General features: G+C 49.7%; 6 protein-coding genes across 6 annotated transcripts; 2 read left to right on the top strand and 4 right to left on the bottom strand.

The window, feature by feature from the left end:
- Positions 1-375: 375 nt before the first annotated feature.
- Positions 376-3160, top strand: ASPSYDRAFT_137224 (uncharacterized protein; the record flags this gene model as incomplete). The annotated part of the gene is made up of 8 exons (XM_040840785.1): positions 376-417; positions 495-657; positions 714-924; positions 978-1111; positions 1170-1209; positions 1266-1334; positions 1389-2722; positions 2796-3160. The coding sequence occupies 8 exons, from the start codon at positions 376-378 to the stop codon at positions 3158-3160; spliced, it is 2358 nt and encodes a 785-aa protein (XP_040696953.1).
- Positions 3161-4111: 951 nt separating this feature from the next.
- On the bottom strand, positions 4112-6142 carry ASPSYDRAFT_36699 (RAD52 DNA repair protein RADC; the record flags this gene model as incomplete). Its single annotated transcript, XM_040845461.1, has 5 exons — positions 4112-5193; positions 5219-5396; positions 5453-5632; positions 5702-5788; positions 5882-6142. The coding sequence occupies 5 exons, from the start codon at positions 6140-6142 to the stop codon at positions 4112-4114; spliced, it is 1788 nt and encodes a 595-aa protein (XP_040696952.1).
- Positions 6143-6629: 487 nt separating this feature from the next.
- On the bottom strand, positions 6630-7693 carry ASPSYDRAFT_36698 (uncharacterized protein; the record flags this gene model as incomplete). Its single annotated transcript, XM_040845460.1, has 3 exons — positions 6630-7136; positions 7192-7538; positions 7609-7693. 3 exons carry the CDS (start codon positions 7691-7693, stop codon positions 6630-6632), a joined length of 939 nt encoding a protein of 312 aa, XP_040696951.1.
- A 1369-nt stretch (positions 7694-9062) lies between these two features.
- Positions 9063-10533, top strand: ASPSYDRAFT_51261 (putative integral ER membrane protein Scs2). The gene is made up of 7 exons (XM_040848259.1): positions 9063-9159; positions 9217-9287; positions 9353-9375; positions 9431-9489; positions 9548-9663; positions 9715-9819; positions 9880-10533. Exons 1-7 carry the CDS (start codon positions 9120-9122, stop codon positions 10312-10314), a joined length of 849 nt encoding a protein of 282 aa, XP_040696950.1. The 5' UTR covers positions 9063-9119; the 3' UTR covers positions 10315-10533.
- A 545-nt stretch (positions 10534-11078) lies between these two features.
- On the bottom strand, positions 11079-12484 carry ASPSYDRAFT_36696 (sphingolipid delta(4)-desaturase family protein; the record flags this gene model as incomplete). The annotated part of the gene is made up of 3 exons (XM_040845459.1): positions 11079-11867; positions 11932-12210; positions 12275-12484. The coding sequence occupies 3 exons, from the start codon at positions 12482-12484 to the stop codon at positions 11079-11081; spliced, it is 1278 nt and encodes a 425-aa protein (XP_040696949.1).
- A 393-nt stretch (positions 12485-12877) lies between these two features.
- On the bottom strand, positions 12878-15222 carry ASPSYDRAFT_51257 (methionine aminopeptidase 2). Its single transcript, XM_040848258.1, has 7 exons — positions 14935-15222; positions 14735-14866; positions 14063-14658; positions 13738-14001; positions 13521-13682; positions 13375-13461; positions 12878-13316 (listed from the first exon to the last, which is right to left on the bottom strand). Exons 1-7 carry the CDS (start codon positions 14972-14974, stop codon positions 13260-13262), a joined length of 1338 nt encoding a protein of 445 aa, XP_040696948.1. The 5' UTR covers positions 14975-15222; the 3' UTR covers positions 12878-13259.
- Between the last annotated feature and the right edge of the window lie 99 nt (positions 15223-15321).

Raw genomic sequence — 15321 nt, 5'->3', positions numbered from 1 at the left:
TTAATTTGCTACACCCCAGGACTATTCTGCTTGGTTCTAATTTCAAACCCTCTTTTATGGAAACTTTGACGTATTGCCTGCATTCACTACAGTGTGAGGTATAGCCTAACACATCCTATGAGAGAGGGGCGAGCCCCAACTGACATCGTTTTTGACTTGCAAACCCTGTTCTAAGTAGCTTTCCATTTTGCTTCTTCCACTTGCTTGGGCGGAGACTGAGGCCTGGAGAACAAGTTCCCTTTTCCCAGATCATCTCGAGTCTTACTTGACCAACCTGCCCACCCTATCACGCTCTGAAGGCGTCATTAACCATATCGTACTAATTATCTACCCCATTCTCTTATTCTTCATTTTCGGGTTGTTTTGACGTACGATATGGCCGAAACATCAAATGAACGTCTCAACAGGCTGCAAGAGGTATGTCAGATCTTTCCCTTCTGTGCTAAATAAGACGGCGGGGATTCCTGGACTAACGATATTTCTAAACATAATAGGCAGACCTAGGGACGGCTCGCAGAGAATACATTTCCACAGTCGATCGTGGGTTCAATAACATGCGAGTGCAAGCGATTGAGGCCTCGCGGAGGTCCAACGTACAGGGATCAAAAGAGCAACGAGTTGCTGAAGCCAACAAATCTCGACTAGAGGGTTGGGCCAGTAAGATGACAATCAATTTTATTTGGGCCGATCGACAATACTGATGATTGTTTAAGATGTGCACAAGAAAATCGGCGACACGGCGGATCTAGAGGACCTTGATCACCTTTTGAATGGCCAAAGCCACCGTTTACGGCTCGACAGCATGATGCGTGGGGGCAGTGTACAGCAAATCGGACATGCATCTCGGATCAGTTCGTCTAGGTCGGTATCAGCAGCAGCAGGAGCAGGGCTGCGTACTCCTACGTTGAACAAACGCCCTATACGGTCTGTGTTCTAACTAGACAACAATATAATGGATTCTCTGACCATAATAATAGGGCCTCTTCAATGACTATGAAATCCATGCCTAATCCCCCTGGAAACCGCAGTGGGCTAGATCCGGCACTTAATAGAAATAACCCTTCGGATAACACCAGCGTATGGAAGAAACCAGCAGGCAGATCCGCGAGCAGTAAGGGATTGACACCTGAGACTCTTACTGTGAGGAAACTAACAGCAACATTGATAAGGTGCGCAAAATGCTCCACTCATTAGAACTAGACGGCCTCTGTAAGTTGAATTTTTTTTTCGTTCAGGCTCAACCATTTTGACGCGTTAAACACCAGTAGCAACTTCCCCCCACGAGCTATTTCCAGCCCTGAAAATTTCCTCGCCGCCGCTCGCATGGTCACTGCGTGGGTCTATACCATCACTGTGCCTTTCTACCGATTTTGCTAATTAATCACAAGAAACCAAAGAGCAGGTAAACCACCGACTGAAGAACTGAAAGCTCAGGGTCCCGCAGATGCGGAAGTTCGTCATAAAGGCGATTTGTCTCTCAACCCAGAAACGCCGTCTAAACCAAACCGTCAAAAGTCGCCAACCGGTGGAGTACCGTTAAGCCAAAAAGTCACAACTCAGCGTGCAGTTTTTCCTATGCGAGTGAATGAGGCCGAATCGTCTGATAATAGCTTGAGTTCGGATTCGACAGACCTAGATTCTCCTGAAGAAACGTCTCAGGTGCCATCAGTTGGAACAACTAACCAAGCCAAAGAAGAAGGAAGACAGGATGCAAAACCACAAGACCCAAGCACAAACCAGACCCCCATCCCAATACAACGGTCTCAGAAGGCTGTCGGGATGCTCCTGGATTTGAGCTTTGCAACATCAATAGAATCTGGACCGGAGCCTGGAATGAGCCCAGCTTTGGAAGAATTGAAAGGGCTGGACTTCACGAAATTTCTCGAGCCAAAGGACCCCCCTTCTACTCTTGCAGGCGTTAACAGGAAGCTCGACTTTGGCGGGGCTGTACCCAGAGAGCAGAAGTCAAATGAGTTGAGTGATATAGAAGCTACCACTGATCTCGAAGATGACGAGGAAACCGCTGCAGAGTACCAACGCGAGATCGATATAATTTGCGAGCTCTTAGAACGCACCTCTTTGTCCGATACATTTTTGTCTAAACTGACTGAATGTAAAAAGGAATTGGAGTCCAGGCTCCAGCTACGTCGAACACCGAAGTTAAGGACGACAACCCGAAGCGAGAAGTTTTACACTCCCCCAACTGTTCCTGAATCTAAGGAACTCGGAGCCGCTGTTTCTGTGGCTATTGAAGTTACACCGACGCATAGTCGCAACACATCAGAGGCTCGGATCTCAACTCCTACCTCGCAATCTCGTTTGAACGCGGCAGCACCACGATTCATGCCGAAGGCATTCACGCAGTACCGGTCATCGTCTGACGCTACCACCGATTCATCTACGAGTTTCCAGCCCACGCCGCCGAAGGTTATCACCGAGCCCCAATCAGAATGTGCGTCGAGCGAATTAACAATTGTTCCAGCGAATGCAGACAAACCACCAGTAGGGAATCGTGCTGAGTCCATCTCGCCTGAATTCCGAGAAACCGTTCAGCGAGTTTCCAGTGGTACCATACTTGGGGACCATCTACTGCCTGGGGCCATTACTAGGAAGGCTGAGCAATCTCACCTTTTCGGTGACCACCTGCTTCCTGGACGTCGTGTATTTCCCTCTGTATTTGTGCCATCGTCTACCATTCCAGTATCTGGATCCGTCCTGGCTCGTAAGTGACCATAATCCGTGCTGTTCAGTCCAAGTGATACTGACCCATTTCCTTTCTTTCTTTTTTTTTTAAGAAGCGGCTGCCCCTGATTTCGGTCCAATTACATTCCCCACTACCTCCGCTCCGCGGCCACTGAAGATTGTTGATCCAAACGCCCAGGTGGCTAGTAAGCCAGCGCCTGCAAAAGGCTCTTCACTCACACCGGACGCACCACACTTTGAGCCGGCGAAAAAGGCCGCCAGCATTACAACCTCGAATGCGCCGACTCCTAGTACTACAGCCAATGCCACAGTTAATACTGCTAAAAAAACAACCTCAATGATGGAGTCCATCTATGCACCGAAGCCGAAAGTAGACTCAAGCTCCACGGTTCCAAAGAAACCTCCAGTTGGCCGTGGGCTTTCAGCCTCACGGTATTCTGATCCCAAGTGGATTTAGATAATAGGCTCAGTTCGATGAGTCTCCATTTCCAGCCTCATTAGTGAACGAGAGACTGGAGACAGATGTGGTATGCATCAACCTGACGGATGCTTCTCTGATTCTATAGCCGTCCCCACTACATCTTGTCAATATCCTTTCTTTCATCTCTTTTTTCCTATTGTGTTATTTTTTTTTGTTGTTTCTAGTAAGTGTAATACCCTCGCCTGCTCTTAACACTTTCTTTTTGTCATAATCGTACGATAACCCTTTATCTCAAAAGACACTGCGCCCCCACACTCTGTAACTGATGGTATCTTCTCCACAAAACTTTGCTCGTATTTGATTTCAGGATTTTGTTCAGTGGCATTTGGAAATCTCACTTTCACTGCCACTCTGATGTAAACAATCCAAACATATCCGTCCAGAGACAGCATCTTGTGCCTAGTTGGGATGTCAGGTACCTTATGTAGCACGCCCTAAGAGTAGTTACAAATGGCAGTTGTGTTCAAGCGGGCATTTTCCCCTTTTCACCCTTAATTCAACCCTTAGATATTCAAGTACCACAGGTTATGAGTTCCAATATATGTCTAATTCTCTATCCCGAGCTAAACCATAACAACCAGCAAGAATAATCAGAGCGCTGACAGGCTGGATATAGACGGCAAGAACAAAAGCAAATTAAACGACAGCGGGCGTGAAACAGCAAAAGAGGGAATCAAAGTAGATCCAGTCCGATGTCTTGGATATCAGTTAACACAACAGAAACATGCGAATGAATTGAGTCCAGCTGATCCATTCCATGTATTTTCCCAGTTCTCCTTGACGCCGGTTCCGGTCCGTACTCCCCAATACTCCTAAACGTGAAATGCATAGGTATTCTTTGCAGACAGAGTGCTAATGATAATGCAGGATAGGTATAAGCTTGTCTAGCGTTTCCATGCGCGAAAGGGGTATAAGCGTTGATCGAAGTTATGAATGTTGTTGTTGATTGCGTGGTTGCTGTTGCGGAGGCAGCGACCCGTCGAATTTCACTTTCTTCGGATCATTTGGATTAGGTATAGGAGTGGACCCGTTACCGCTAGGCATGGACGCATTGGTCACATCATTTAAAGGTGGCCGCTTTCCGTTCATGTTCGGCGGTCCAAATCCACCACGGTTGGCCGCTGGGCTGTTCGCCGTCGCCTTCGAATCGACATTTGGTCGTGTTAAAGGTCTATAAGAGGACGTTGATGGTCCCCTATTCATGGGGCTACCCGCTCCGCCGGGAACACCGATTTTCCTATGCATGTCTGCGGAGGGATTAATGAAGTCTCGGCTTTGGTTTGGGGCTGGTGATGCGCCGCTCGATAGCATTGGCCTTGATACCGGCAAAGACTTGGTATGGTCCACGCCTGCGGTTTTGCGAATTGAGGGGCTTTCGGCGTGAGGGTCAAAGACTGGAGCGTTGGCCGCTGCATTCCGAGGGTTTTCCCGCATCATGTCAACTCCGCGAGCAGAGAAAAACCCCACAACAGGGGGCGCTTGACCGTCTATTCCAGGTGTACCTGGAGGAGCCATGTTTTGCGCCTGGGGATTTTGGGCACCCGAGCCATATTCCTGTTTAATAGGAACTTGCGCGCTGACGGTTGATGCGGTAATGCCATGGCTAGCCCGTTGTTGCCCCGGTGGTATTGCCCTTCCGTTTTGGTATGCTGTTCTTTGCGTTTCTGGAGGCGGTACGGACCGTCTTTGGTTTGCGTACTGGTCTTGAGCTGCCATAGGGTACGGTCGGTTGTTGGGGCCCTGATTAGGAATTTGCTTACCAGGCGGAGGATGGCTCATCGGTCGTTCCGGTTTCGACGGTGTTACGTTACTAGGATTAGCGTTCGTTGGTGCACCGGATGCATAGCTTGGGGGCTTTGGCGCCATGTTTGGCCTCCCAATTGGGGTTGGGGGTTGGTGCATCTTTTGGGTCTCTGCATCTAGTGCTATTTCATCTGGATTGTCGCCTTCGCCAACATTGAAGTCGGCCTCATCGAACACATCACCTGGCGTAGTCAGCGAGATGAGAACTAGTTACGCATCAAGTTAACATACTTCCAAATTCCGCATCGTAGTCAGAAACGTTGTTGGTTGGAGCTGTCGTGTTCCTGGCTGCTATCGACGGGCGAGGCGGCAGATCATCATCCTCTGGGAGTGGTTTTGACTGCACTGGCTCCTTCTTTATAGGAGCAAAGTCGGGGTGGCGGTGCAGATCATTGACGTCTAACTTCGACTACAGAGTATGTTAATATCATGAAGAACATCAAGCAGAAGATGGAAAGCCAATACCGGTGCTGTTTTCACTTTCGTGACCTTGGAAATGTAATCCTTGTCGTAGATACAGTTGCCCAGGACATTGCCGAAATTTCGCAGAGCCCGCTTCAGGGCATCAGTAGTTGCTTCTTTTTTCGCCTTTTCAAAAGCGGCAGCCTTCCCCTTGCAGTTTTCAATGTGACCGTATCCGACATCCTGGAATTGGGTTGATCATCAACCCTGTGACCGCAAAGAGGTGGCCTGGGTGGGGTTACTTGTACATACCTCGTGGTAGGCTCCGTCCTTCAGAGTAACCCTCACTATCACGGATAATCCCAAACTGACTTTTCCAGTATTTGGTGACTCGTCAACCTGCAAAACCACGGATCTCATCAGCAACGCGTTCCCAATAACGGGGGAGTATTATAACATGAGGGAGATCGTATCATCACGGGGCACTCGTACAAAATCAATTTGAATATTCTGGATCGAGCTCGACCACCCATTGAACCCAAATACTTCATTGGCGAGGTTGATGCACTTATCCGCTGAGAGGTAGTGTACTTTCTGGCCCGCCGCGCCAGGCCGAGCGGATATGTACTCGGGTCCTAGTTTCTTATCTAGACGTGCTTGCAGTGCCGCGATTTCATCGGGTGTATATTGGTTCAGGCGTGATGGACCCTCTTCGAATGGGTTTTTGGCGATAACTCCTGTTGCGTCTGGCATTGTGATGCTCGCCGGGCCACCTCGATGCTGGTCGCCGACGCTGAGCACGCGATACGCGTTAGCTTACTCAAAGCTCATCGAGTGTGTTGGCTGGGAAAATTTGGTAAAACTCACGCTGGCATGGTTATTATATGAATAGGTTACTATAATAGAGTATCATGAGCTCCTGGGGCGCTGGGCTGCATTAGTTGGAAGGTATCCCAGACACAGGTGGGAGCTGCTCTGGGGTGGAGACGCGTCGAGATACGCAGCGATGTCACGAGATCACGTGATATGCATCATGTATGGACGAACGATACTGAAGTTACTTTCAAGCATAAATTGATCAGATTCCATGGTTTTTACATTATTATGAAACTTACACAACGTTACCAATTGCCTGTTCTTTATAGATCATATCTGGACGTGCATTCTTCGTAACATTGTTCTAGCCTCTCATAATAGGTTTTAATAGCGACCGGGGGTCTTGTCTAGGGTAAACCTAGAATCACTCGACGACCAGACTAGCACTAGGTACAAGTCCAAGGTCCTTGAGAGATTCGCCGAAGAACTCGGAATCAAACACCTTTCTAGGAAAGTTCTGTCGGAAACTGGTCACATCAATCCCGTCCTCTGACTTCAAAGCCGCGGCCACTTCGAATAGTGTGGTTTCGACCGGCATTGTCTTCATGACATTTCCCTTCGGCGTCTGGAAACGGAGACGAGCTTCTGTGTAAGCAGAGGCTGGTTTAGACGCGATTGGACCTGAGGTTGTTGGTGCTGGTGCAGCGGCTGGTTGACTAGGAGGCGCAACTCCAGCACGCTCAGCCTTTTCACGCTCGGCTCTTAGTCGGCGCTCCTCCTTATCTGCCTCAATCTTGGCCTTGACACGACGCTTAGCTTCGATGTCATCCTGTTTCTCCTGCTTCTTTTTGGCGGCTTCTTTCATTCTCTGTTTCTTCTCGAGCTCCTCCTTGGCGTCCTGGGATTCCTTGGTGGCCTTTCTTCGAATTTCCTAAGCAAAGGCCCTATTAGCAAGCTTCAACGACACGGCTTTCAGTCCTACATACCTCATTCCGCTTTTTTTCAATCTTGTCCTGCTCTGACTGGCCCGCGCGTTTGACTGCCAGCTTCTCCCGGAGCTCCTGGAGTCTGGCCTTCTTTTGCTCCTCGGTCAGTGGCGCAATCTCTTCCGTTGACTCGGCAAAATCAACATGTTCGGTTTTTGAAGCGTGAAATTCCGCTTGTGCCTGGCTCCGGAATTTCTTCCCGCATTCATTGCAGACCAAACTGCGGGCCTCCTCACCAGGTTGGAGTGCGGGCCCCTCTCCGTCATCGCCGGCTCCTGCACTTTCCGCCTTTATCTCTTCGAGCGATTTGTCTTGAGTTTGTTCCAGCCATTCGAGTGCTCCTTGGACTGTGAGTTGATAGCGATTAGTGTTAGCATGATTTGTCGGAATGGAAAGGCAAGGGAAGAGAACACTTACGCCCGCCATTCTTTTTCACGGCCAACTCGGCGCGGTCTTTATCGAAGCCCATCTCAATGAGCTGATCTAAATCTGAGGTAGCCATTTTGGACCGATCGATGGGTTGATGAGGTCAGAACGGGTGTGCAGCCGCGGAGAGTGGGGTGGTTCGAGGTTGAAGCCTTTAAAGGCAAGTAGGCTGGCCGGGAAGTGGCCTAAGGAATGTGAGAAGCGGTTAAATAGTACTTGATGAGCTTAAATGATTGGGCGCTGAGAATGGGGTCTTAGTGAACGGAGCAGCGGTAGGTGTGAGGTGTGAAAGTTGTTGGGTGACGTACCGGGCGAAGCTATCGGCGGAGGACCGAATGCGGGATGACCCGCTCGATCTGTGCCTCGCCCTCGTCAAGTGTCAACAGGCGTCGCACATCAATCCGGCAACATTCTGGAAGCTTCTTTCAGAAATGAGGCTGCTTAAATTAAGACGTCGATGCGAGTATGATTTGTCGGTCTAGACTACGCCCCCGCAAGAGAAAATGTCATGTGTCTACGAGTGTGGTGCCATATGAGCCCACAAACAAGGGCCGGTGTATACAACGGCCCTAGGCTAGCATCTGGACCACATCTGGATAATTTATGGGATAGTGGAGGGTTTGAAACGCAAACTAGGCCTGGATCCAACACAAGCCCGCAATCCATCCATGCTTCCGTAGCTGGAGGACAGGACGCTTGCTGTAACATGTTCACTAACCATCAACCGTGTTCGAATCTTAGGGTCTGCCAACTGACATTGCCGACAATAAATGTGCACAGTTTGGGAGTTGATAAGGCGGTTTAGAGTGTGATTATTGAATGGCGCCGATTAGAATAACAATCAATAAGCAGATCAAGGCAGCCACAGCAAACTGTTCAGGAACTTGAAGCCACCGAATTCCTTATCACATGTTCAGGGACCAGAGAACGGTTGACGATGAACCGATTGTGCTCAAGTAGTCCCGAGGATGTCGACAGGTGGCTCCGAGAACACGGTAGACTGGCATAATTATGCAGCCATAACAATGAAAGATAGGAGTATCATAGTCAATGAAGAGACAGATATTAAGGGTTGCAAGGAATACAAAGTATATACTCCTTAGAAATCAGCCTGTTGATTGTTAAACAACAAATCACGAGCGTGTTGGCACTGATGATGACTTCACCCGACAGAATTGGCTGAGTCAGCGCCCCGGCCCAACCAGCGGCCGCGACGCTCTTCCCTCAGCAATTAATTTGGTTGCGCCTGATCTCTGGCGTTTGGCTTCAAACAATAACTGCCAACGCTGCTGGTCTCCAACTCCCTGTACCCGTTGTCGCTGTCTCCGCTACCTCAACCCCGTCGTCTCGTCGTCAGATATCAGCGTCGCCCTCAGGTCTTGCTGCTGGGTTCCCCTTGCTCTAAACAATCCGTTACTTTTGGGCTGATTTGGCCTGTGAAACGACCCAAGCCTCTGTGCCCTCTTCCCACTTAGCGAATACGTCCATACCCTATACTCACGATGTCTATCCTTCTCGACCCCCCGGAGCTTGGGTTCAAACGTACGTCTAATATATCAACATTTGTGTGGATTTCCGCGAACTAATCCCCCGGCCCAGGCCCCTTCAACCGTGAAATATGCCAGGTTTTACACCTCACCAACAACAACCCCGATGCTGTTGTCTTTAAGGTATGGTACCTTGTTGTACCCCTGAAGTCATCAGTTACGCTCTAACACTTCATCGCATATAACAGGTCAAAACCACCGCCCCCAAACAGTACGTGACCGTTCCCACCTGCCGCACAATTGAATCCATACTAAACTGCGCTTAGCTACTGCGTTCGACCAAACTCGGGGCGGATAGAGCCGGGAAAACATGTGGAAGTCCAGGGTAGGACAACGTAAATCGAACGTTGTTATTGGACATATTGGCTGATAATGTGGGATAGTGCTACTACAGGCCATGAAGGACGAACCGGCCCCTGATGCCAAGTGCAAGGACAAGTTCCTTGTCCAAACTGTCGCAGTCACAAAAGATATGGAATTCGCCAATGTCAGCTCCATTGTACGTTCGTTTGACATCCGTTTCCCGGGATCTTGTCTAACCAACATGTAGTTCGAGAAAGCCACCAAATCAGCTGTACAGGAGCGCAAGATACGAGTAACTTGGCTCGCTCCAGAAGAACTATCAGTTGATGATCAAGCGGATACCAATGGCACGGTAAGTACCCCGTCACAGGAATTCTTGAATTTACCTCATACTTATGCCCGTCGCACGTAGAACGCCCAAGACGATGAGCTCCCCGCCTACTCTTCCCCGAAAGGAGATTTTGAGACACCCGCCGCTGGACTTGCAAAAAGCCCCAACGCCTCGTCCCCCATTCCCGCTCCGGATTTCAACGAGAGTGCCAAACGTGAATATCCAACTCCACAAGTTAACGACAACAAAGCGGCGTTCGCAACATCCCCCACGGCGAGCGGGGGAAAATCGAATTCCGAGTATGAGGCTCGACTATCGGATGCCAACGCTCAGATTCAACGCTTGAAAGATAAACTCGCAGACCAAGGCCTGAGGCAACGGAAGATTGGCGGCGAGAGCGAGAAGTCGCCGGCCGCCCTTGCGCAGCAGACCCAGTCTGTTGAGGCAGGCGTGCCGGTAAAGATGGTGGCAGGTCTATGCTTGCTAAGCTTCTTGATCGCCTATTTCTTCTTCTAGCCCTGTGTTGTCTTTTCATCGTTGCCCAATACCTATTTCCTACGTCTACAAACTACTTGTGTTCATTCTGAGCTGCCTGTCTTTCAATCTCCTTGTTTGTCACCAACTTACGTCCAAGCTTCTTTCCCTTCTGTTATGCTGCGCAGCTGTTTGTTTCGAACACCGTCGCCTCGCGTCGTTATTATGATGACCCCCGACCTCATGACACCATAAAAAAAACAACAAAGGTAGGGGTATGAGACGGAAAATAAGCTCAACACGCTCAGCGAAGGCGCGGGGTTATGCGGTGGAATCCCCAAGGAACCCTCCGTCTTTAGTACCTCACACGTCAATATTGATGGCGTATATGGCTAATCTGTCGCCTCTTACGCTTTCTTCTCTGTCTGATTGTTGAAACCTAATGTGAATATCATTTTACAAGCGAGTATCAGTTTTAAGACGAAACTTACGCATTGATAGCCAGGCAGTTTCCTAAGTAATAACGATAATGTTACTGATAGTTTATACCTCTTGAAACATGCTTCTTTTGGAACAAGTAGGTTGCAGATCAAACATTATCTCATTTTGTATTTGTATATACACCTGAAAAGATCACACCTAGACAAGGACACCATCTCGTCTATAATTATGAAGACATTCATCAGATAGCGTACATAGCAGAGAGCGCGCAAAGTACCCCAGTTAACCCCAAATTAGCTCAGCGCGGAGAGAGGAATCGAAACAGTAGATAAACCAGAGAACGAGAAAAGATGAGAATGTAAACTTCAGTTCTGAATCTCGCTTTCCTTCCAACCATCACCGGCCTCGTCGGGTCCAGCGTAGGCACTCTCGCCCGCTCGGCCGTTAGATCCGCCGCCGCCGCCACCTACGATACGGCCGCCTTGTTCTCGCTTAACACGGCACCAGGGACCGACGTTCTTGTCTAGGATGAAGGTCCAGATGACCCAGACCCAGCTTCGGTGGCAGGGTAAAGGTTCGTAGAACTCGCTGGCAATACGGTGGAGAGTGTGGAGTTTCGTCCAGGGGATGGCGGGGAAGTCGTGGTGTTCGTTGTGAAGGCCGACATTGTAGGTGAGAATGTTGAGGGGTCCGTAGTAGGAGTATGTCTCGGGTGGAGGAAGGGAGGCTAGCGGGTGTTCCTTTTGCTGTCCTTCGCCTGTTGTGGCTTGTTTGTTTAGTTCCTGAAGCGACTCGGTGCCGTGGTCGAGCTTTGAGAAGAAGTAGTGTTCTGCGATGAAGTGGCCGGCGCAGGGGTGGAGAGATCCGGCAAGGAAGGAGCTGAGAAGGAGGTAGAGGACAGGTAGAAGGGAACCGTTACAGAACTTCGTTAGGGCGTAGTCGAAGGAGAGTTGGATGACTAGGTTTATGCTGTGGATCATGGTGAAGGGCGGGCTGTAGATGAACATGGGACGGACGGCGTAGAAGAATATCTGGAAGGTGCAAAAGAAGGCCTTCCCGAGGAGAGAGTCGAGAACAAATGCTTCGAAAGCCGTTGGGAGATCAGTGTCGAGGCCAGCAACGCCGAGCGATTTGTGGTGGGTGAGATGGTAGGGCTATGGCAATTTAATCAGCTTTTTTCCTTTTTGCCTTGAGACAAACTGGTGTATGGACACATACCCTGAAGGCGGCGCTATAGGGCACTCCGATTGGGAGATTGGCAAGTATAGCCAGGAATCGGTTGGCCATGGGTGACCGGAACGCTAGATTATGGGATATTTCATGGATGGCGAGGAAGAGGTTCTGGTTCGAGGTCGCACCGATCACATACGCCGTCAACCAGAACCGCCAGGAGAAGAAAGAAGTTTCGCGCAGAAGATATGCGCAGCAGATTTGGAGGGAGACAACTCCGAGTACCACATACTTGGTCAATGGCTCTGGTCCGCAGAGCTTGGTCACCTAGACGAAGGCAAAAAGGTAAGTCTTATGAAGTGGTGGCCACTCGGGGATAAGGCGGAGGTACCTCTGGATGTGCTCTGATGATTGCTTGCCGTCTTGAGCGGTGCGGCTCCTCTGTGTAGGTCCAGAAGAAGTGGTCCTCGACTGAGGACGTCTCCGGGGACGGGGCTTGCATCGAAGGCTCCTCGTCATCTGGTTTTGACGCTTTGCGGAGGTTCTTGGAGGCCGACACGCGGAGCTGCGGTGTAGCGGAGGTTGCGACTGTCGAGGTCATGGTGGGAGGAGGTGGGGGGGGGTTTGCGGAAAGGAGAAGTTGAGGGCGAAATTTAGGCCATGGAACGAGCTCAGGAACGGTAGGATGGTCTATGGTTATAAAACAGCGAAGGGGTGGTGGTTCGATTGAAACATGGGAGTCGCTCAGTCGAGTCTCGGAACGTTCGTCTTCCACGTGGGGCGCTCATCCACTGCCACTAAACGGCCACTCTTCGACTCTTGAGTAGTCCACCGTATTTGCACCTCGTGATTGTCCCCTCATTACAAATCCTGGCTCTGAGAGCTTGCAAGGGATCTGGAACAGTGCGATTGGGCTTTATACAAAGCTACTATACACTTCGAATCCCAAAGAATAATACTTGTATCGTTACAATAACGATATACAAGGGAAAGTGTCAGAAACGTGTTATACATGGATGCTTATACAAAATCAATACTCCGAGCCCTGAAATGCCAATGCCCTTAGAGTCTTTACATTGTTTGCTCTGTCTTTGTTACAGATTCTTCGACGCCTGCGAGTGTCTCCAGGTGAACCATCCTTCTCCAAGGGAAAAGACCACATAAAAACTACAGCTTGGAAGCTTAGCACATTACCCGAGTATTGAGGATCGGATACACCAAACGATATACACATTAAACCCCACATTCCATCGACGGGAGTGCGATTACAAGAGCAATATGCAGTTCTAGTGTGTAAGGATTCGTTTATTTTGTTTGTCTTTACTTCGTATTTGGCTAGAAAAAGCCGTGTATCGCTCGATGCATCCAATTTGTTTTTAGTAGTCCTCTCCACGGCTGATGACCTCCTTTACTGTAGGCCGGAGCACGATGGTCTGCAGCTATAGTTAGCTTGAACCCTCAACTTACGGTTGAACTGAATATAGGACTTACATGTTCATACTGGGCCGTGTACGAGCCCTTGACATCACAAAGAGGGGGGTAATCTTGGACAATTCCAGACGAAACCAGGTTGTTCAGCTATAAAAGGCGACACTATTAGCAGAGAACTCGAACACAGGATATGACGAAATACTTACTCCAAGAAGATACTTCTCCTGGCCCAGTCTATCGAGATAACGACGGCACCAGGGCAAAGTGCCGAAGTTCTTGTTGATGACGTTCAGCAAGTTCTTAGCAGACGACAACCGTAGAGGAACCTGAGGCGCATTCGGGACCAGCGCATAGTGAGAGGTTTCCATCTAAGTCATTGTAAGCCCCTGAGTATGCGGCTGCGTTACAGCAAATCCCACTTACGTCTTCTCTCACATAGCCCTTTCCGGTACTACCGAAGGTTTCAATAGCGAAAACTTCACCTTCTTCCATCTTGGTTTGGTCTCCACCTTTCACAATGGGGACGCTCTTGCCGCCGTGGATGACGTGCTGGTCGATGTTATGACCGTTAAGGTTACGGATAGGTTTTATAGGATACGTAGTCCCGTTTAGTTCGATTTCGTAACTCTCCATAGTCTCCTGGATAGCGGCACCGATGTCACTCATGCGGACATCAATTCCAGCCTCCTGTAATTGGCCGTCAGTAAATCGTTCCGTTCCTAAAGATTTGGGGATGAAAACCACATACGCGAATACCGGTGTTGGTAGCATCCTTGACTGCCTCAAGCAGAGGATCATACACAGGGTCAAACGACATGGTAAACGCACTGTCGACAATACGTCCGTTGAGTTGCGCTCCGAAATCGATTTTCATCACATCGCCCTGCTGCAAGATCATCTTATTTCCCGCATTCGGCGTGTAGTGAGCCGCGCAGTCGTTGATGCTTAAACCACAGGGGAAACCCATGCCACCTTTGAGGTTGTCGCCCTCCTCGAGACCCTGGTGACCGGTCAAAGCGCGGACGGAGTCCTCAATACCCTCCGCGATCTCTGTCAGGGTCTGGCCGGGCTTGATGTTCTTCTGCGCATACTGGCGGACCTGACGGTGGACCTCAGCACCCTGACGATACTCTTGCAGGAAGTCATTGTTCATGCGGTCGAGATAGCGCTTTTCCTCGTTGGTTGTGCGATACGAGTTCTCATTCTTGTATTCGACGATCTCGCCTTCGGGGTACTGGCCGTTCGGGAATAGGTTCGATACCGGGACCCGGGGCGGAGAGCTCTGCACCTTGGCGCCGCCCTTCTTCTTCTTCTTTGGCTTGCGCTTCTTCTTCTTTTTGGCTGCTACAATCCGTTGTCTCCGGTCAGCGGGGTTGCGCCGAGGCAGACTAGGAAATGCGGGAACAGGGTTAATGCATACCTCCGTCGGTCGCACCAGTAGCAGCAGCATTGGCATCATCTGCATCATCATCCGAATCGTCCTCCGCCTCGCCGGCCTCTGTTTGGCCCGCTTTCGCTGGGGCCGCGGCGGAGTCGCCGCTCTGACCGTTCACTGCGGAAGAGGGTATATTTTAGCCTGATGCAGATCGATAAGAAAAGGTGGGACAGGATGAGACTTACGGTCAAGCTTCTCCAGCTTCTCACTTGTCTGTGCAGCCATGGTGAGAAGATAAAGCTCGTGGCTGAAAAGGCAAAATCTAGACGGATAGCGGTCTGAACAAGAGAAAAAACAGAGCGGGGAATTTCAAAACGGATGAGATAATGAAGCGCCAAGCCTGATGCCCCGAAGTCACCGAGGGTAGTTTTGTAGGATGAAGGAATGGCTTCTGAGAAATAAGAAGTGATAACTAAACACTTACAGTAGTATATACAGGCCATTAACCGATGGCTGTTGCTTTTATGGTGTTCTAGCGAAACGGACGGAATTGTAACAGGTCATCTCGGGCTCTTCCTACCACGGGAATCAATACATTAGAAAGCGAAGAGTATCAGCATTTGAAAATATCA

This window comes from Aspergillus sydowii, assembly GCF_001890705.1.
Source record: "Aspergillus sydowii CBS 593.65 unplaced genomic scaffold ASPSYscaffold_17, whole genome shotgun sequence".
NCBI lineage: Eukaryota > Fungi > Ascomycota > Eurotiomycetes > Eurotiales > Aspergillaceae > Aspergillus > Aspergillus sydowii.
Note: the sequence above shows the minus strand (reverse complement) of the source record. Positions and strands in the feature narration are given on the sequence as shown.

Coding starts and splice junctions, on each gene's coding strand:
- ASPSYDRAFT_51257 (XM_040848258.1), bottom strand. CDS start 14,974: ATGGCTGCACAGACAAGTGAGAAGCTGGAGAAGCTTGACC. Junction 14,002..14,062: donor CTACCAACACCGGTATTCGC/GTATGTGGTTTT, acceptor GGCCAATTACAG/GAGGCTGGAATTGATGTCCG. Junction 13,462..13,520: donor AGGAGAAGTATCTTCTTGGA/GTAAGTATTTCG, acceptor CGCCTTTTATAG/CTGAACAACCTGGTTTCGTC.
- ASPSYDRAFT_51261 (XM_040848259.1), top strand. CDS start 9,120: ATGTCTATCCTTCTCGACCCCCCGGAGCTTGGGTTCAAAC. Junction 9,376..9,430: donor AAAACCACCGCCCCCAAACA/GTACGTGACCGT, acceptor AACTGCGCTTAG/CTACTGCGTTCGACCAAACT. Junction 9,490..9,547: donor AAAACATGTGGAAGTCCAGG/GTAGGACAACGT, acceptor AATGTGGGATAG/TGCTACTACAGGCCATGAAG.